The 20,864-nt window shown below is 38.1% G+C and overlaps 1 protein-coding gene across 2 annotated transcripts; it reads left to right on the top strand.

Annotated features, from left to right (window-relative positions):
* Nucleotides 1–382: 382 nt before the first annotated feature.
* LOC110040016 (threonine--tRNA ligase 1, cytoplasmic-like) lies at nt 383–19,096 on the top strand. Of its 2 annotated transcripts, XM_089295232.1 has the most exons (23): nt 383–534; nt 632–888; nt 2,279–2,360; nt 2,452–2,551; nt 2,972–3,005; nt 5,828–5,909; nt 6,686–6,815; nt 7,130–7,247; nt 9,624–9,688; nt 9,978–10,056; nt 10,134–10,217; nt 10,505–10,567; nt 11,321–11,419; nt 11,982–12,077; nt 12,562–12,632; nt 13,169–13,331; nt 13,536–13,673; nt 14,883–14,960; nt 15,675–15,775; nt 16,255–16,359; nt 16,459–16,531; nt 17,369–17,483; nt 18,012–19,096. In XM_089295232.1, exons 2-23 carry the CDS (start codon nt 694–696, stop codon nt 18,158–18,160), a joined length of 2,220 nt encoding a protein of 739 aa, XP_089151358.1. In that variant the 5' UTR covers nt 383–534; nt 632–693; the 3' UTR covers nt 18,161–19,096. The 2 variants fall into 2 exon arrangements, with proteins under 2 accessions (XP_089151358.1, XP_089151360.1); XM_089295234.1 differs by lacking the exons at nt 383–534; nt 632–888 and adding an exon at nt 1,004–1,220.
* Nucleotides 19,097–20,864: the final 1,768 nt, after the last annotated feature.

The following is a 20,864-nucleotide window of genomic DNA, read 5'->3' on the forward strand; positions in this document are numbered from 1 at the left end:
ATGGTGACCTATCATTATTTTCTGTTGTTTTGAATTGAGTAATAAACTTCTCTGTGTAAAATAAATATGGACCAATTCTCAGTTAGAACAAAAAGCAATCGTCGGAAACGTGAATTTAGCAAGCAATCGTGACTACAATCATGGTGCTATTATAAGGATTTATATGGGTATAAACAAGGTGCTGTTGCTCCTAAACGAACATGGGGACCCCTCATTTTTATTTCAAAATTTAAGTTCCTATAATGTAAACAATCAATAGGCAAAGTTTGACAAAAATCTCAGTGTAGTTTCTATTTCAGTGGAATGACCTTAAGACAACACGTTGTACAAAATTGAAAAGAAGGCGTGATCAAGCGATTGCGTCACAGCTTACCTTAAACACATGGTAGACTGGTAACGAGTACTGGATGTAGTAACTTCATGGAGAAATATGGAGAACTGAGTTATTTTTGGATCCAAATCATGAGTCTTAAAAGGAACAAAAACGAAAGCCCTGGCTGACTAAGGAACACTACCGCTCTGACAGATGCTTTTGTAAGTGCAAATGATCTATGTTTACATTTTATATATTTTCTTTCATTACAAAACAACATCAAGACTTTGCTAGGTATTTGTTTTAAATTTTCACTAGGATTGGATAGTCGTGGAGGGCACTTGTGCCTGTTATGTCAATATCAGACACTGCAGGATATTATGATCAGGATCTTAGCTGTTACACTGCGACGTCAAATCAACTCGACGATTTTTAAACCACAGAAGTCGAAAATCACGTTTGGTTATGAAGGAGTATTTCGCCAATTTCGACCTGGAGGACCACAGCGATCGTTTTGTTACTGTGCATCTGGACCTATTAAAGCTGCTGACGATGCAGTGGAATATCCTTTAGAGGTACGTAAAAGCAATAATATCATTTCAGTGATTAGAAAATAGTGCTTGAAACGACGCTTGAAAGTAGTTTCAAGATTTGAAATAATCCGCCATTTTGCTTGAGTCCGCGAAATTTCAGCTGTGTTGGTATTTGAGCATGATCGGCAAGCACCATTATTTTCGCTCCAAAAAAAGTATAATCCACGTTGTAAAATATGTCGGAAACAGGCTTAGAGGAGAAAGTGGAAAATATGAATGTGGAAGAAAAAGAGCCTAAAACACAGAAAGGCAGAGAGAAAGCTAAAGGAGAGAAGAAAAAGAAAGAAGATACTAGTAGTGGATTTCCCTTAGAAGTAAGCATAAGTCCATTCACGCGAGACTAGACTTCGGTCATGTCGCACCCCCTTTACAAACTTGTACATCGTAAAATTCATTTCTTTTTGTGGAGTAATGTTTAATTAGCCTTAAGATGAACTACATTTCACTTCATCCATAAGAGGATCTAGGAGACTTATTATTTTTTATTACTGATAATTTCAAGACCAACATGCAATTGTTCGTGAGATCAAGAGTAAGCTTACAATTAAGGTTTCGCGATTGAAGTAGTAAATATTTCACGTGCTTCGATCAGAAATATTGAGTAGCTTTCCTTTAAAAGAAGTCACGGTTGTCTTTGTTTGGAATACTGCAGATACTGTTAAAACACAAGTAATATTGTTTGCCCAAATTATGCTTGAGACTGAACACAGTTTTAACTTGATATTTTGAATTCCCTGTCTGGTCTGAAAGGCTGATGCAATATTTTGATTTTACGCCAAGGGGCGAGGACTTGTTTGTCTGGGCCATTAAAGTGCATATTGATGCAATTAAAGTTCACGGTTATGAATCAAAAAAATCAATTAATTTTATTTACCCTTTTATGCGAATTATGGTGACCTTGATTGGACTTCAAATTTGAAATTATGAAGTGTCAAGTGTCAATTATGAAGTGTCAATCAGTATAATTAATTCAGACATTTATCACTGTAAACATTAATCAAGGGAGGGGAGCAGAGTGTTTCTTGCTTCTCATACTCTTCTCTTCCTTTTCTTGTACCATCCCATGACTCCCTTGACTGTAATTGAAGATATTACCCAGTAACTTATTTTAAAATGAAAATCTTGCATTTGTTCTGCTTCTCGGCTTCTCTTCCTGCACCTGTAGTCTCAGGTTCCATTTCTCTGTATGCATCTTCTTACTCTCTTATATTGAATGACAACTTTCCATGTTAAACTTTACTTGCGAGAGTACAGTAGTATTTATAGCTATAGCTTTTTCATTTCATGTTTTCTTGAAGCATGTACAGTGTACTAGAAGTGAAATTAATAAAATTATTGGCACTCTTTGCTGATTAAATGTTTTATTCAACAGTTGAACCCACCTCCAGCCTTTATAGCTGAGAGAGACATATTATTTGACAGGCTGAAGGCAGAGTATGATGCCAAAATTGAAGGTAAAAAAGTTTAAGTTTATGTGTAATCATATTATAAGTCTTCTTTTTGTTATTACAAATACTGATTCTAGTGCTTCCTTACTCTCACCAGCCAAAGAGAAGACACCTATCAAGATCACATTACGGGATGGTAAAGTAGTAGATGGACTGGCATGGAAGACTACACCATATGAAATTGCAAGCTCCATCAGGTATAAATGTTATGTCTAAGTTTGTAATAAAGTGAAACTTATCTTACGTGACAGGACTCCTGATTAACTGGACACCCTTTACAAAGCGCACCCTAAGTCTGGTCCCAAAATTGGTATCTTGTGTAATACCCTCTTCAGCACACACCTTGGTTAAAAGGTACATGTAGGAGACATGAAAATGATTTTTTTTTTGGTTATTTCTGTTGTTGAAAACCTCGATTATGGAGATGCCAGCTGAATTTACAATGCAATTTTCGATTGTATGCTTTACTGAAACTTGAATTCAGGATAGCTCAATTAACAGTCTGGAAGATGAATATAGAGAAACAGTTGAATGTTGCTATCAAATATTGTGCATTTCTTAATAACCTCAATTGAGCAAATCTCTCAAATGTTTACAATTCTTTATTTTCTTTCTAGCCAAGGGCTTGCTGATAACACTGTTGTTTGTAAGGTCAGTGATTTATTTTGTGCCTGTATTCAGATTTTCTATTGCATCAGTTTATCTCTCAGGTATTTCAGAGCTCTTTAATTTGTCAGTTGACACGGCTTGTACTTAATTTAAAATATACTGTAGTTGAAGAAGCTAGTCATAAAAGGGGATAAGTGACGTTTTTTTTTGCTTTTCTTTTTTCTTGCTCCAAATTAGCTGAATTTTTGCATGTGGTCTTCAATGTAATTGAAAAACGTGGTTCTGTATTTTTGTCGCTGGTTTTTGCTTTGTTTTCGAGTTAAAACGTAGGCAAAAAACTTGGCTTTTCCTAGCCATGTCTTTAGGAGTTCATTTGTTGAACAGCAAACAGGCAGACTGTTTATAGTGTATGAAGTCAAAACCAAATCCCACAGCATATAGAGCGGAAATCTGGGAACGGATTGTTTACACCGGTTATTGTGACGTGAACAGAACACGTGAATCGATCGAGCGTCAAACGAAATGCCATCAAACAAAAAATAGATGTGCCGCATTAGAGCTCTGTCAACTAATATCTTAAGCATTGTTTTAAAGTACCTTGTATGCGTGCCTGGTGGTTGAGAGGCATCATAAAGCCTCGATAAACCCGTAAGTCATCAGCACATTTTAAAGAATCAAAACATGTTCTGAAACTTCGAAGGCAGCTGATATACCGTAATCGTGTTATCGGCGTTTGAAGTCAGATCGAGCCAGGTAGCAAAGTCCAAGAGCAGTTCTTGCCCAAGAAAAATACCCTCTGGTGAGTTGTGGCCCATTTGCCAAGCGTTGCTAACGTCAAAGTTTGGAAAGCGAGAACTGGTTTTAGACTTACAAAATTTGTCTTGTATCGACCGCCATGTTTTCCCGCGCACGAGGTGTAAAGACCCTTCCCGGCATGCATTGCGATTACGTTCTGCGGATGTTTCTCAAACTGGTGACTAGATTTAAACATAATAATGGCCAGCAAGTGGCGATCGATTGTAACAGATCTGTGATCCAGTTTGCGTTGATTTTATTTCAAATCGGCATGATTTGTAGTGTTTTGAGCTTCTGGGATCAGGGGACATGCAGATGTATGGAGACCCGTACGTTGCGCAGAAGGGTTAATCTGTTAATCTGTCAGCCCTATTTATAGAGCGTTTTCACGTGGAGTCATCGAATTCTTAAATCCAAAACTAAACAGCCACCAAAGTTGTTATCCTCATCAGGCATAAGAGGTACCAGCGCATTTTGAACTTGGAAGTTATGGCGGTGCGTGACATAAAGCTACGATCGCGTTTGTCGAAAACTATGTTTTATCTCGTGATTTTTTAGCCATTTAAGACGTTGCCGTATTTGGAAAAGTGCTTATTGAAATGTTTATTTGTTTCATTTTATTTTTATTTACACCTTTTTTTGACCTGAAATCAACATTTTTGAGCTTATATGTTGCGTGAAATTACCATTTTCAGGAGCCCATCATGGGCTCCTACCATTTTGCCGTTTTCTAAGTGAAACCAACATCCTTGCCGTCACGCGTTAACGTCAAATCAACATTTTAATCTATTTAGACTTGAAATCAACATCATTGAGCTTATGCGCTGCGTGAAATTACCATTTTGCTGTTTTCTAAGTGAAATTAACATCCTTGCCGTCACGCGTTAACGCGAAATTAACATTTTAACCTATTTAGACTTGAAATCAACATCACTGATCTTATGCGCTGCGTGAAATTGACATTTTGCTGGTTTCTAAGTGAAACCAACATCCTTGCCGTCATGCGTTAACGTCAAATCAACATTTTAACCTATTTAGACCTGAAATCAACATCATTGAGCTTATGCGATGCGTGAAATTGACATTTTGCTGGTTTCTAAGTGAAACCAACATCCTTGCCGTCACGCATTAACGTCAAATCAACATTTTAACCTATTTAGACCTGAAATCAACATCATTGAGCTTATGCGCTGCGTGAAATTGACATTTTGCTGGTTTCTAAGTGAAACCAACATCCTTGCCGTCACGCATTAACGTGAAATCAACATTTAATCAACATCATTAAGCTTATGCGTTGCGTGAAATTGACATTTTGCTTGTTTCTAAGTGAAATCAACCTCCTTGCCGTCACACGTTAACGTGAAATCAACATTTAAACCTTTTTTGACCTAAAATTAACATTTTTGAGCTTATACGTTGCGTGAAATTGACATTTTGCTGCTTTCTAAGTGAGATCAAAGTCCCTGCGGTCGCAGCGGGCCGATCCTTTGTTATGATAAACCGAGGCGAGACTTCGACTTATAACAAAGGCTTGGCTTGGTTATTATAACAAAGGATCGGCTCTGTTTATCATAACAAAGGCTCGCCTTCGTTTATTTGCAGCCTCGGCGGGAAAAGGGCGTTAGGTATTTTAATCAAAAGTGAACTTTGTCGAAAACGCTCCAAATTTCGCATAGAGTTTTGTTTAGGTATGTTTAGCAATGTCCCGTAGTTTTTCTGCTAAACTTTGCTTTGTTTTCAGGATATTGTGTATGCAAAAAACCACTCGGTTTTCCTAGCGGCGTCTTTATAAAGCGAAGCAAAAACCAGCGGCAAAAATACAGGAACACGTTTTTCTATTACATTGAAGACCACATGCAAAAATTCAGCTAATTTGGAGCAAGAAAAAAGAAAAGCAACCAAAATCGTCACTTATCCCCTTTTATGACTAGCTTCTTCAGTTGTTGATGTACAATACAAGCCAGGGTATTTCATTAATTGAGTAAATGAATAAGATTTTAGTAGTATAGCCAGCTAACAGAGTAAAACACCCACCCAATTATATGTAAGCAAACATCAATGCTTTGCAGGTTAATGGTGAAGTTTTTGACTTGGATAGAGTCTTGGAAGGAGATTGCACCCTAGAATTTCTTAAATTTGAAGATGATGAAGGTAAACTAGGGCTGCTGCAGATTATGAATTTCACTGTACATCATCCTATTTTTGTTTTATTATGTCCCAGCCAGCAGGCTGTGCCAGGTCATGACAGTTCATGGAGTTTAGGAACTAGTTTCTGTCAGGAATGAAACTTGTTTGTGTGGTTCTTGTTTTGTAGTATTCATCATTGAATTGTGAGAGTGTCAGTTAAGTTGCTGGCACACACGTACATGTAAGTTGTGTACGAGTTGTTGAGTTACATATGGATGAAGTCACTGCAAACATCATAGGTCTTTCTTTTGTTGTTGAATGTTTATAGTGGTCGATGCACTTAGCTACAACCAGCTAGTTTTCACGCACGCCCCACTTAAACTGAAAGAAACAAATATTGCAAATAAACATAATAGGCTTAAAAATCCCAGCTGGCAGGAGGTAGACCAGTTGGCTATTTACAAGCATGACTGAGGCATTGAACTGGGGTCTAGCGAGAAACAACTCTAGCTTAGTGGTCAGAGCAGGACTTGGACCTGTGACCTCTGGATTTCAAGTCCAGTGCCCTAACCACTCAGCCATGTTACCTTCATAATTCCATCTGTAAAGGACATGTTATTATATACAATAATGATACCAAAAGAAGAAAGAAAACAAGAATGGTAAATGCAAATGTATTGGTGTCTGATCAAACCAGCCAATGCTTTGATGACACCTACAAATGATAATGCATTGGTGACAATAATTATTTTATTTAGTAATTAATAATACTTATTGATATTAATATTTATTTCCTGCAGCCAAAGCAGTGTTCTGGCATTCTAGTGCACATATCATGGGTGAAGCAATGGAGAGACACTATGGAGGTCATCTGTGTTATGGGCCGCCGATAGAGGAGGGTTATTACTATGACATGTTCTTGGATGGAAGGTTGGCTTGGACTCACACTTAATTTATTAAAGCTTGACACCTTGTTCAGTTTTGTTTTCTTTATTCCAAAGTTTGGTTCGATGTCCGGGCATATTACTTTGGAATTTTAAGATTTAATAAATCAGTCTTAAGAAATAAATTCCAGGTTACTTAAACACTATAATGTTTATTATACCAAAGTAGAAAGATTCTTGGCTTAGTATTAAGGCCAATGCTTGTGAACTTATATTTAGAATATAGCTGTGTGGCTGAGGTATATTTTTGAAGTTTTATAGTCTTGATTTTTTTGACCTTTTTGTGTGTTTTGACTGCAGGCAGGTGTCCTCAAACGACTATTCTTCTTTGGATACTTTAACGAAAAACATTGTGAAGGAGAAACAGCCTTTTGTAAGACTTGAGATATCAAAGGAAGACCTCTTAGTGATGTTTAAGGTATCACTTGAAGTTCATTTTGGTAATAAATTATTACCATATTTACCCCTGTATAATGCGCACCCGTATATAATGCGCACCCTGATTTTCCGGACAATTTTTGAAAAAACAAAAAAATCGTTGTTCAACAAAAGACAAACATTACAATGAGTATATTCCATTGCAACAGTTTAATAACATGAACTTTTAAGCTTACAATACTCAGGTAATTTGTGTTGACCTGCCGGTAAACTTTCCTGAATCACAAAGCAGTTTTTTACAACAGTTTCGAAGTGAGCGATAATTTTAAGATTGTTAACAGTACCTCAAAATCCGTAAAAATCCTCTGACTCTGAGTCAGATGCGAAGAGCTCGTCTACAACCTCATCTTCTAAAATAGATTCATCATCTGAAGAACTGTCGAAAACACAATCATCCTCGGAACCATCCAGAGCATTTGTGATTCCACACTTTAAAAAAGATCTCGCGACCATTTCTCGTGGAATATCACGCCATGCTTCGCCGATCCACTGGCACATGAGTTCTTCGGATGGTTTCTTTTGTCTTCCAGTTGCTGTCAGTTCATGGATTCCCTCAGCCATCCATGCCATCCACCTTTGCCTGACTCTGTCCTTAAAAGGTTTGTTTAAACAGACATCTAGAGGCTGCAGTACTGAGGTGAGCCCGCCAGGAATTATGGCCAAATCCGTGTCCTCCGATTTCAGCAAACGTTTCACTTGCTCCGTCTTGTGTGCTTCAAAGGAATCCAACACAAGTAGACTTCTTCGCCGACTTAGACCTCCAATTCGACAACGCCAAACTTTTTCAATCCAAATTTTCATGATTTCGCTGTCCATCCAGCCCTTTTCTTGGACAGCAACTACGACGCCATGTTTGTTTTGGATCTTTGGCATGGTCTTGCGCTTGAAAATGACCAGCGGTTTCAGTTTGGAGCCATCTCCTGTGCATGCCAAAACGACAGTCAGGCGGTTCTTTTCATTTCCTGTGGTTCGAATCTTCACTGTTTTATAGCCGATTGTGCTGACAGTTCGATTTGATGGCATGTCAAATTGAATTGGACTCTCATCCATGTTTGCCACAAGATGAAGAGGATAGTTGTGGGCTCTTCGCTGCCTGATAACAAACTGGTGAAACTGCACGATTTTCTCTTCGTAGTCCCGTGGAAGACGTTGGGCGAGCGTGGTTTTCTGTCGCAACGACAAACCATTCCTCTTCATGAATCTTTGGCACCAGTGGTTGGAAGCCTTAAACTCGCCAGCAGCGATGTCATACTGCGGATGTTTAGAAAGTTCCATCGCTTTTAGCCTGATCATGGCCAGTAAAATCGCCAGTCCGTTGTTTCGCTTTTCTGTGATCCAAGCCATCAGATCTTGCTCAAGGCGAGGCCAAGCCGCTTTCCTTCCACGATTCGCACGTTGAAGTCGCGGCATTTTCTCTAGGTTTTCCTTGCTTCTTTGCCAAAGGCGGATATTGCTCTCGGCAATTCCAAACTCTCGCTGGGCTGAACGATTTCCATGCTGTTCTGCAAATTGTATAACTTTCAACTTCTCCGCTGTGGTGTAACTTTGTTGCTTCGTGTTTTCTGCTGCCATGATTGCCCGTAAGTTTACAATTATTCCAATAAAGATGCTTCAAAACAATTTGTTTTAATCTATCATATTTAAACAGCTGTTATTGGTTAGTTATGTTTTCATTATAACAAAAGTCTTAATCACAGCCTATTAAAACCAAGTTTATTGTTCTTTCGTGTATTCATGCAAATGAGTGTAGCGGTGTAATCAACAAACAAAAGGTTCCGCATATAATGCGCAGTGCAAATTTCGAACTATAAATTTTGGAAAAAAAGTGCGCATTATACACGGGTAAATACGGTACATAATTTGTTAGAATGAGTTGGATTTTAGTTCTCTTGCATATGGAACTCTGTTGTGTGTAGATCATTGTCACCCCTCCCTCCCTTCCCTCCCTTCACACACCTGCACCAACATTTGTCCTTGTGTAGGTTATGCCCTGATAATGGAATTGTTCCAGTGGAATCATAAAATCTCTTTTGGAAGATATTGGGTTGGTACTCAAAAAAACTAGTCTGTTCCAGGCTCTTGGTCAGTGGGGACGATCAAAAAAAGCAGGCAGGTGACGAGTGATGAGCGGGGTCTGGTAGAGAAAAAGGGGGCCAGACCCTGCTCATTGTGCACCTATGTGATCTCTTTATCTTAAGACAAAATGATGTGACATATTAACTTGTGAACTAAGTGGTAAGCAATTTAGTATTGTTAACCTTGGAAGAGACCTTGTGTTCTATTATACTACCTAGCTGCACACCTATCCTTGATTGAATTTATTATTTATCAAAGTATTAATATGTTATTTTTACAGTACAATGAATTCAAGTGCAGGATTATAAGGGAAAAGGTGAAAACACCAACTACCACTGTGTACAAGTAAGGATAAATTGGATTGATCACTGGATTTTGTAATCTAACATGATTTTGAATGATGATTTCTATTGATATTTGATGTAGTGCTTTTTGAGTGTAATTTCTGCCTCTTCCCCAAATTCTACATTGTGTATCAGTAACTGATCTACTTGGAATTGGTTACATAACTTCCCCCTCATCATTACTGTTCGTCTGGTGGCAGTTCTTGGTGTTCTTTCCTACTCTGTATAAGGAAAAAAAGTAAATCAGATGTTAAAATACCGTCAGAGATAATCTCTTTAATCTATTTAAGGTGTGGGCCACTGATTGACTTGTGCCGAGGACCTCATGTAAGGCATACTGGAAAGATAAAGGCTATGCAAGTCACTAAGGTATGTACAAAGTTACAGAACTATGGATGTTCTTTTTGCAGTCCTCTTGAATATTTTGTTTGTCTTTTTATTTTCAGAACTCTGCTACATACTGGGAAGGAAACTGTGAAGCAGAATCTCTTCAGAGACTTTATGGAATCTCATTCCCAAATGATAAACAGGTGTATTGAAATTATGTGTGTAAATGTCATGTCAGAATGTATGTGTACAGTGTACACTGTATTTAGTCTGTAACATATCACAAAATCCCTTTCATTTCCTCTACTTCCTAGAGTGAAGAATTCTCTGTTCTCAGAAATAATAAAACATTGACAAATAAGTGTTCTATTGTTGACATGAAGCGAGTTTCAACACTGTCTATTTTAAGAATTACCTTACCTTTCCTACAACATCTGTTTTGGACACTGAAAAAAAAAAAACATTAAAAAATATTTTCTTGTTGAGGTAGATGAAAGAATGGAAGAAGTTTCAGGAGGAGGCTGCAAAAAGAGACCACAGAAAATTAGGAAGGGTGTGTACAGCTTCTCAATATTAGTTTACTCTCTTGTTCTATTACCGGTATTGTAGCAGGTGCTCATTCAGGCTCTGGAAATCCTGTAAAGGCCTGTAGTTTTTGTTCTTGTCTTTGAAAATGGTTTTATAGGTTGTGTAAAGTTTTGGAAACCTAACCCCTATAAAAATAGTGAACATAAGTTAGGCAAAAAAGAATTTTTCTGAAATAAACTTAAGTGGCTGAGTTTAGCAAACTCATTAGGTACACAATATTTCTTTATTGGGGTCGTGAAAAGGGAGTATTGTTGAAGAACAAGAAATAAACTTGTGCTATTGATTAACGAACAAGTGCTGAAAATTGTATTAAACTAGTATGAGTGTAACTAAGGACTTTTCACCAAGTAAAAAATTGCAAAAAATATTAGGTAAAAAGCTGTTAAAACTACAGTCGAACCCCTGTTAAGCAGCCTCCTATTAAATGGCCACCCCTATTAGGCAGCCAGTAATCAAAGTCCTGATGAGCTTTTTTCTATTGTTTTTACCTCTATTAAGCAGCCAGCCCCTTTTAAGTGGTCATTATCCATTTCTGCGAGGGTGGCCATTCAATAGGGGTTGAACTGCATATACACTTTTGATCAGTGACATCATGATCACCCTGACGAAGGAGGATCTTAATGATCAAAAACATGAAGTGTTTACATAGTTTTCACAGCTTTTTTATCTAAACCTTTTTAAATAAAATCTTGACTGTTAACATTGATTTTACTTACAGGATCATGAACTGTTCTTCTTCCATGAGTTGAGTCCTGGCAGCTGTTTCTTTTTACCAAAAGGAGCTCATATCTACAACAGTCTTATTAACTTCATCAAGGTTGGATTTTTGTGTAATTCATTTAGCAACGAAAAATGTCACTGAAACTAAAATAATACATTGCTGATTGAACTGAATGGTAATATACACCTCACCTGTACAATCGATTAGTGACACCTAATGCCTTATACATTTACAGTATTAGTATACAACAAATGGGCTGCTAAAAACAAGCTTTGTTGACCAATGTACAAGACTATTCTCAGGGGAATATATGAGAAGCTTGACGATAGTATTTCCAATACCAAACTATGTGGTCGATCTGGACCACTGTAAAGCCCCTATTTCTCATTTGTTCCCATTAATCTGTTTGTTCTAAGGCCCAGGTGCATTGTCTTTGCTCTGTGTTTATTGTTTCATTTTTTTTTCCAATTTTAAGAACCTTGTAAATGGTGCAGGTTTCTTTTAAACTATGGCTTGATCCCCAAGAACTAGCAAAACATCAAAATGCACAATTTTCCTGTTCCTCTTGAGAGCATGCTGGGAAATTAAACCCAGGGGATCTTATGTGAAAGATACAAGTTCTGAACGTTTTCAATCAATCTGTTCTGTTTGTAATCAGGAAGAGTACAACAAGCGAGGATTCCAGGAAGTTATTTCACCAAACATTTACAGTACCAAGCTGTGGGAAACATCAGGTCACTGGCAGCATTACTCAGTAAGGACCACTGGATGTTCATTGATGTTGCTGCTTTTATGCCTAGGAGGGGCACTCCCAGAAAAGTTGGGTAGTGGTGTGCAGCCCACTTCCCAAAACCCTTAGCCTGTTTATGACCAAAATCTGGCATTTATGCTACCCTATTTATGACCTGGCCAGAAATTTGATACCTTATTTATGACCTTTGTAGCTGGCTCAGTTGCCCTAAACATAAGTTATGAAAGGCTTTTGTTGATGGACTTATTGATAATGATGAAAAAGTAGCTTCTTCTAAGAAACATTCCCAATTCAAGACTAGAGTGCTGCAATACCCTATCTAAGACCAAAATGGCCAAAATCAATACCCTATTTATGACCAAAACAGCTGAAAAACCCTACACTTTAGGGCTGCACATACCTTTATAGCCCATATAAGGGAGTACCCCCCCCCTGACTTTTATATTTATTAGTCAGGTTTTTTAACATGGCTGTGTTTGTTTTCCAGGAAAACATGTTCTCTTTTGAGGTGGAGAAGGAGCGCTATGCTTTGAAGCCCATGAATTGTCCAGGACATTGGTTAGTTTTTGGCTTGCTTGTCTGTGTATAACCATAGTGTTGATGGTCAGGGGCTTTTGTCCCAGGGACTTGCATTACTCAGGTCTATACTCATAAGAATATCAAATTTGTAAGAAACTATTAGCTAAAATATAAACAAAATTGATAAAAAGCTGTTATAACAATGTATGCCTACTCAGCAAAATTTTGATCTGTCAGCTAACAGACCTGAGATAGAATCATTCTACAGCCTTCACTGCCCATCACTTAATTCACACAGACAGTGTTATAAACATGCAGTGGTTTTCACCCAATTGTTATCTCTGTAATCTTTCAATGGGGATATGTGCTGTCAATCCACATGATAATCACTATCACGTCACATGATCAGTTCTCTAATTTTCTTCCCATGATTTGTTCCTTAATTCACATAAGCCATACTCATCACCTAATTTGATATTTATCAATGAAAAGATTACCCAGATCACTCTGTGAATTACTTTTGCGGCAGGAGGTCATCATTGTTGTACAAGTTAACCTTTTCAATTGTTTTTCAGTGTAATGTTTGATCACCGTCCCCGGTCATGGCGTGAACTTCCTCTAAGGATGGCTGACTTTGGAGTTCTCCATCGTAATGAACTGTCTGGTACACTGACTGGACTGACCAGGGTGAGAAGATTCCAACAGGATGATGCCCACCTCTTCTGTAGACCAGATCAGGTAGTTTTTATATTTATCTGGAGCGCTGCTATTGATGCAGCTAATAATACTTCTGCTGTCATAGGTACATAACAAATGAAGAGTTACCTTTGGGTCCAAGGTTTCTTTTGCATGCAATAGGTGCCTATAATAGTTGATGATTTACTTAAGGGCATTATTTTCTCTTTCATTGTGTTGTTGATTCCATTTTATGTTTAATTAAAGATTGGTGATGAAATTAAAGGCTGCCTGGATTTCCTCAAATTTGTCTACAGCAAGTTTGGTTTCTCCTTCAAACTTTTCCTGTCCACAAGACCTGACAAGTACATGGGTAAACTGGAGCTGTGGGACAGTGCAGAGAAGGTGAGATGCTAACATCTTGTGCACTTCAATCCTAACAGTGATCGTCATCTTCAGACAGCAGAAAGTAGTTATACTAATGTTGATAAGTGATAGCTGAGGGATAAAGTGCCCCGGTGTTAACCAAATGTTTCAGTCCTGTAAGTTCAGTTGCATTCTGGTGCATTTCTAGCACACACAAGTGATTTTGTTGGAGGCAGCTTTTAAAAGACAGCATAGACTGATTTTTCACTTGTTCACTAAACCTCAGAAAGATCTTATCATAATTACGTTGGTGAAACAAAACTGCTCATTAATTTAATAAACTTTGTGTTAAAAAGTACCAGACGCAAATGTTTGAAGTAGCTGGTGACCTTGCATCAGGCACCAACTTATTTTGAAAACCTTGTATTTGCTTTGTATGATTGGACCTCTTGTTCAGCAAGGTAAATGCATATTGGTGGAACAGTTGGTTAAACCCGAGGCATAGACTTAATTCATAACAGTGAATCAAAACGCTTGCAATTTTAAACCTAGAGATTTCAAACATTGTGTCTTTAATAGCTTGCCCCTGTTGTTTCTCCACACCTTATATACAGACTGTTTGAAAATAACTGCCCTTAACCCTCTCACTCCCAAGAGTGCCATGTGATACAAAATACCATTACATGCTCCATATTTGGTCAATTTTTATCAAAATTGAACAGCCCAAAGGTCTTGGATAGATCCGTCATTTGAAAGTATAAAATCGTATCTTCCTCTTAATGAGACTTGATAAACCACCCCTACAAATTGTGCATTTTTGTCCTCCTAGGCTTTTGATGTCAAGTTAATATCTGACAATAACCCACACATTAGGAGCTGCATATTAAGCTATAGTTTAGGGGCACACCTCAACTATACAAGGAGTGAGATAATTTTTAATGTTTTTCTTTTTTTGTTTTGAATGCTTTTCAATTGTAACTGAGGCTTCCTCTATGGCTGTTAGTATGATGTACAGTATCCCAGAAATAATTTCTTTCAAACAGATGCTATGTGTGGTCCTTGGGTCTATAGTTACCATTTTACAAAATATGTGGTTTTACATGCTTGTGGTCTTTCAAACACTGAGAAACAGAGACAGCCATTTGTTTCAATGGGTCAGTGGTATACGTCTATACAGGCATCTTTCATGCCCTCTTTAAATTCTCTTTTATCTTTATAAAGTCTCAAAGATTTTTCTGTTCATGTTAGGAACTGGAAAAGTCTTTGAATGAATTTGGAATGCCTTGGACATTGAACCCAGGAGATGGAGCATTCTATGGACCAAAGGTACAGTAAGTTGATAGCTTTATAGCCCATCAGGCCAGTGCTTATCTCTGGTTTCTGTAGCATGAGTTGACTAGGAGTATTTCTACCCACCCCCCTACCCCTCTTAGATGGGATGCTAGCCCATTGCATGGTTACCCCCAAGTATTAAATTCACAGGTTCCCATTATTTTATACACCTGGGTGGAGAGAGGCACTGTGAGAGTAGAGTGTCCTGCGCAAGAACACAACAGAATGTCCCCAGCCAGGCTGAGGGGCCTCGTCTACTTGAAAACTTGAAACTGCTTTATTTAAAATGCTATTGCTTAAATCCTTAATGCCTAGGTGTGGATTACGTCAGTGCAAAAAAGTTTTTCTTTTCACTGACACCTATCTTCTCTTTGCTAAGTGGCACATGAGATAATTCTTTTAATTCCGAGAAAACAAGTCTATTTTCCCCATACTTATACCCACTATGACTAAGGTAGGCATACATCCAGGGTGTGATACTACAAAGACGACAGAACATGACTTTATGGTCAGTGAGAATGAAAGTGTATTTCCGTCATAAGCAGAAATTTTATTTTTATGCTGGTGCTGGGGTCAGTCCAGGAATGGTTTTTGTCCAAAAATACTCTTTTGCAATTTTAAAATACTTGTCTCCTGGTTTCGACTCTGCATTGTTGTATTTGCCTAATTATGCATGACTCACTGTGTACCCTGTTCCACTCTTTACAGATTGACATTCAGATTCAAGATGCACTGCGCCGCTATCATCAATGTGCTACCATTCAGCTGGACTTCCAGCTTCCAGAAAGGTTCAACCTAACTTACGTCAGGTTAGAGCATTTTGCCTCTAGTATTCAAGCAGACCATCAAAAAAGATTAAATCCTTATTATTGTGTTATCTTACATTTGAACTTTTTTCTTTGGAAAGCTCTTATACTTTGTAACTAATGAGGCTTCAGTCAAAATGGACATTTCGTTTGTACCCGCTCAGCGTTTATTAGTCCAGGATTACTGACTTTGCAACAACTATTGTAAGTTGATGAGCTAAGCTGGAGTGCAAAATCTTTGTTAGTCTGGTCAGAAAATGTTTTATGGCCAAAATACCACCATCGTGACAGATGGATTTACTTTTATGGTATTTCACGCAAATATTTTCTGTACTGCACTAACAAGGCCATTGTTTTCCTCTTAAAGGAAAAAAGCTTTCAAACATTTTCTCACTCCATTTCTTTTTTTTTTCTCAATCTTTCTTCAAAAAATGTTTTTTTTTTCACCTCTGTTTTTATATATTTTGTTGTTGTTGTTGCAGTGGTGAAGGCGATGAAAAGAAAAGGCCAGTCATTATTCACCGTGCAATTCTGGGCTCTGTAGAGAGAATGATCGCTGTATTGACAGAGAATTTTGGTGGAAAGTGGTAATCTGGTTCACTTTGCCATAAAATCATTAGTGTCTTCCCACAAGGTATATTTTGTGCGTTCTGTCTTGATTTCATTTGTTTTTGTTCGAATTCCAGGCCGTTCTGGCTGTCACCAACTCAGGCCATTGTGATTCCTGTGTCTCCGAAATATGAGGAGTATGCAATCAAAGTATGTATTTAGTTATGCTACAAAAACTACGTAAGATACTATACAATAAAAAAAAAAACAAGAAAAAGAAAGAAAGAAAAGTGCCATAACGATGGTCATCAAATGAATCATTAATCCCCATGCAAGGCAGACCACCTTAAAGAAGAAAAAAAATACCAAAAATTAATCATTTTCAAAGTTAAGTGGTCCCTTTCTCCCTTATGTATAGGATCACAGGTTTTAATAAGAAGTTAGTTATGGAATTATTTTTATTTGTACTAGTAACGTCACTGTTGCGAAGTATTGCGCAGATTGACCGTGTTGTTTAGTTTACGTGTTTTGAATGCGAAAATCGTGAAACGCTACAACACACCACGCGCGTCTAGACGCTACGTGCTCGTGTGGGAAGATGGTTTTAGAAGAGTTTAGAGGCGTGCAGGAGATCACGCTATTGTTCTTCTTTATCTGTCATGTTTACACAAACTTTTCAGGTCTAGACGCCACGCACGTCTACACGCTTCTTGCACGTGTTGGAGATCGCGTCTTGTTCTTTTTCGTCTTTTGATAGTTTTGAAAGGGATTTTCAGACAACGACCTGACGTGTGTGCACGTGTTTTGAGTCATTTGAGAAAGAACCATGTGTTGAACGCGCGCGAATGGTTTTGAAGAAATAGTGTTATAGACAATTCTACCTTCAACTGCGCGCCACATTTGCTCTCCAAGTTCAAGTTTTTATCCTCCTTTGATCAAACCATGCGTCTAAAGTAGTTGAACTGGGAAGATATTGAACTGAGATTCGAAGCATATGCCCGTTCTTGATTCGTTTTTAGTGCTGAATATTGTTGTGTCCTCCTGCAGGTCAAGAAGACCGTGTTTAATGCAGGTTATATGACCGATGTGGATCTTGATCACGGCACCACGCTCAACAAGAAGATACGAAACGCACAACTTGCTCAGTACAACTTTATATTCGGTAGGTTTTGCTGTTTTGTTTCTCAAATGTTAAAAAGCGTGTAACTTGGCTTGCGACGACAGTAAGACATGACCGGTAACTAACTGGCCGCTCACCAAAACAGACACAATTCGAACACAATTCGAACACAATTCAAGCGATGTTTGGTATATTAAACTTCAAGGAAATCATTGTTGATAGAGAAATCAAACGACAAATTAATGTTCGCTCATGTAAACTACACAACTGGAAACTGGTCGATTTCTGGGTCAGAAATCGGCCAGTTTCCAGTTGTGTAGTTTACATGAGCGAACATTAATTTGTCGTTTGCTGGAAGGTAATTAGTTTCCAAGATGGCGGATTTCCAAACGCCCCACGAGCCCATTTCAATAACGAAACTCTTCGCTGATTTCGAAGATTTAACAACGACAGTGGCAAAACTTTTAATGGTCATATGACGCCTTTGTCTTGCTAAATGTCCGTTTTGGTTAAATTACTTTTGAACTCCGAGGATTGCGCTTGATGTTTTTTTCATCGCATTTCTTTCAGTTGTTGGCGAAAAAGAAGAAAATTCCAACACGGTCAACGTTCGTACGCGCGACAACAAAGTTCATGGAGAGAAAACCATCGATCAAGTGCTAGAAAAGTTTGCCTTCCTCGCCAAAGAACGAATCAAGGACAGTGAGGACGAATTTTAAATTAAAATAATGCAGATCAGTGTAAAATGTACCCAAAAATCTCAAGTTGAATTACTGACTTGAACCGCAGATGGTGGGGAAAAAAGTGAACAGGGGAATGGTAGGGGTAGAACTGTGTTACACTGTTCTTAGTAGTCGTTAATGGAAAAAGAATGTTTTCTACGCACACGCGTAGAAGACTTTCGTCAAGTGTGGAATCAAATGCTACCTGTTTCGCACCTAATCGAGTTCGCACGCACTGAGTTTGCACCCCTGAAGTCATTTATATACTTTCTATTTCGAGTTCGTCTTCACCTTCTGTAGATTAAAGAACGAGATGTAAACATGTTTTGTGTGATTTCGTTTCGTTATACCCACAATGTTGTCTTTTTTGCTCGGTAAGACAAAGATAAATTTGCAGCACTTGATCGCTAGTTGAGCCGATGTGGGTGCGAACTCGCTTGGATGCGAAACCTCCAGCTACCGTGGAATCACGTGGATGTAGCAAAATTTTAGAAATTGTTGCTATTTCGTAACGAAGCACAGTTGACTAAACGATGAAGCTGAAAGCGTTGTTTTCTTGCCCACGTTAGTTCCGCCTACTCCCTGTTCCTTCCTGTTTTAAAACAGATACTCCGCGTGATTTGGAATACCGTAGTTGCTTTTGTCCCTGATGTCGTGTGTCGTGTACCTCAACCCTGAAACCACGAATTTGTTACCTTCCTTTTTCTGTGCAATGGAAAAGCCCTCGGCGTAGTGTTTTCTATTGATAATTAGTCATAAGATCGGAGCCGATAGCTGTAGTTTTTGTGAGAAAACCGCTAAATAACACATTTGAAGCGTAAGCATGTAGTTAGAATTTAACTTGTAATGTTAAACAAAGCGGTAGCACGGATCGGTATTGTGATTTCAGTGTTACTATAGAAACGTGAAGAATAAAACAATTTGTAAGAAAGACATTTTGATCTGGTCTGCAAGAAATACTTAGTTGCTCTCTCATTCCGACTTGTTACCTTTCTTCCTCCGGGTTCTTTTTGGCATACTTGCTTAATTACTTTGCGCCGTTTTCTACTACTTTCCCTCGTCTAACTTGTCATTCCAACATTCTCCTAATTATCAGTTCCATAAGATCACCGCCTCTTGGTTATATCGTGTTTTTTTTTTAATTTCTGTTTCGTTTGTTGGATCTTCCCGCTTCCACTGAAGAATTCCTTATGCTAAATCGTAGGCCAGGACATTACTGGTGTTCAGGGATGAAAAGATGAACCGCTTCCTGCAGACTGAGACAGAAAACAGACACAGACAACGAGACAGCCAGACAAACAGCATTCAGTTCCTGTCTTACAAGATTTTTTTCAGTCTTTATCTTATTATTTATCAGCACTCGAAGGCGCCAAAGATGACACCACAGTTTATTTGCATTGTCCCTTACATTAACAGTTGCGCACCTTAGAATACGTTTCGTGCGCCGGTGGAATGGCTCATCGTGATAAATTAGCATACAGTTTTATTATTACAAACAACTGATAGCCATATCACGTACTCTATTTTGCGGTAAATATGTGGTTAACTTGGAATGTTTAAAGCGCTCCTGTTTAAATAGTGTATAATGGCATTTTTTTTCCTCTTTCGGGAGGTAGGAAATCTTGTTCGATATGTCAATTAAATTCACAAAAAAGCCAGTAGGTGACCGCATTTCAAGCCTCAAGGAGAACGCGAGAACGCGGGAAAACTCTAGAAAATCGTTTTCCGGTGTCGTCAGTTTTCGTGATAGATTGATTTGAAACGTAGTTAGATTAAAATGTAGTTAAAATGCTGTGTTGTGACTTGTAACCAACCAATAACAATTGTGATTTTGCTTTTAGAGTCGGGAACCTTCATTGTATATTTGATCACATTCCTGGGTTACGTTGCGTGACTAGTCACGCAATCTCCTTAGGAAGACTGCCTAAGAACGGTCGTGGAAAAAGAAGGCTCGAACCACATGACCGTTAAGTAAATTACCTTGTGGTGCATATCAGGAGAATGGAATGATGTTCCTTCCGTTTTCTTGAATGGACAAAATACTGAGAATTTCAGGAAATATAGTTCAGGTAAATGTTGATTGAAAGTCCAGGAAGGGCGTGCAACGACTATTGTCACGATAAACCACGCTTTGGTCACGTCTTTAGAAAATCTGCAAATGAATCGTACGGTACGCCATTCGTGAAAATTGTTGGAAGACTTCTGATTAGGTTTGTGATAATTTCCAGTTATCAATGATAAATCAGTCCTAAGAGCCTGAAGAAATGCTAAAGAGTTGTATTAATTCTTGAATGGTTTGTAGGGGAGTTAATAATCTTACATTGTTAACCGCCCGGAAAAGTGGTGTTCTCAATGCAAAGAGGAATAAAACACAATTATTCATGGTTTTAGTAGAACATGCTTATTCACTTAGATAGTGTAAATAAATGAGGACTACTAAACCCGTGTACAGACAGACGTCTCGTATTTCAAGTCGTCTGTGCGTAGGCTTGTCGATTGCATGCTTGATTAAACGAATACGAACAATTATTTTCGTAGCCTTATTCCACTACTTGTTAAAAGAAATTTGCAACCGACTTAATAGAAGGATTCATATTTTTTTTTGTTATTATATATATATTCTTATTTTTCCCATATATTATCAATACTGTCATGTACTTTGAACTGGATAGTAATGACACGGATTCATCGAAACGTCTTT

Source organism: Orbicella faveolata, unplaced genomic scaffold (genome assembly GCF_042242905.1).
Source record: "Orbicella faveolata isolate gen_17 unplaced genomic scaffold, um_ofav_v1 contig_26, whole genome shotgun sequence".
In the NCBI taxonomy this organism is placed as follows: Eukaryota; Metazoa; Cnidaria; class Anthozoa; order Scleractinia; family Merulinidae; genus Orbicella; species Orbicella faveolata.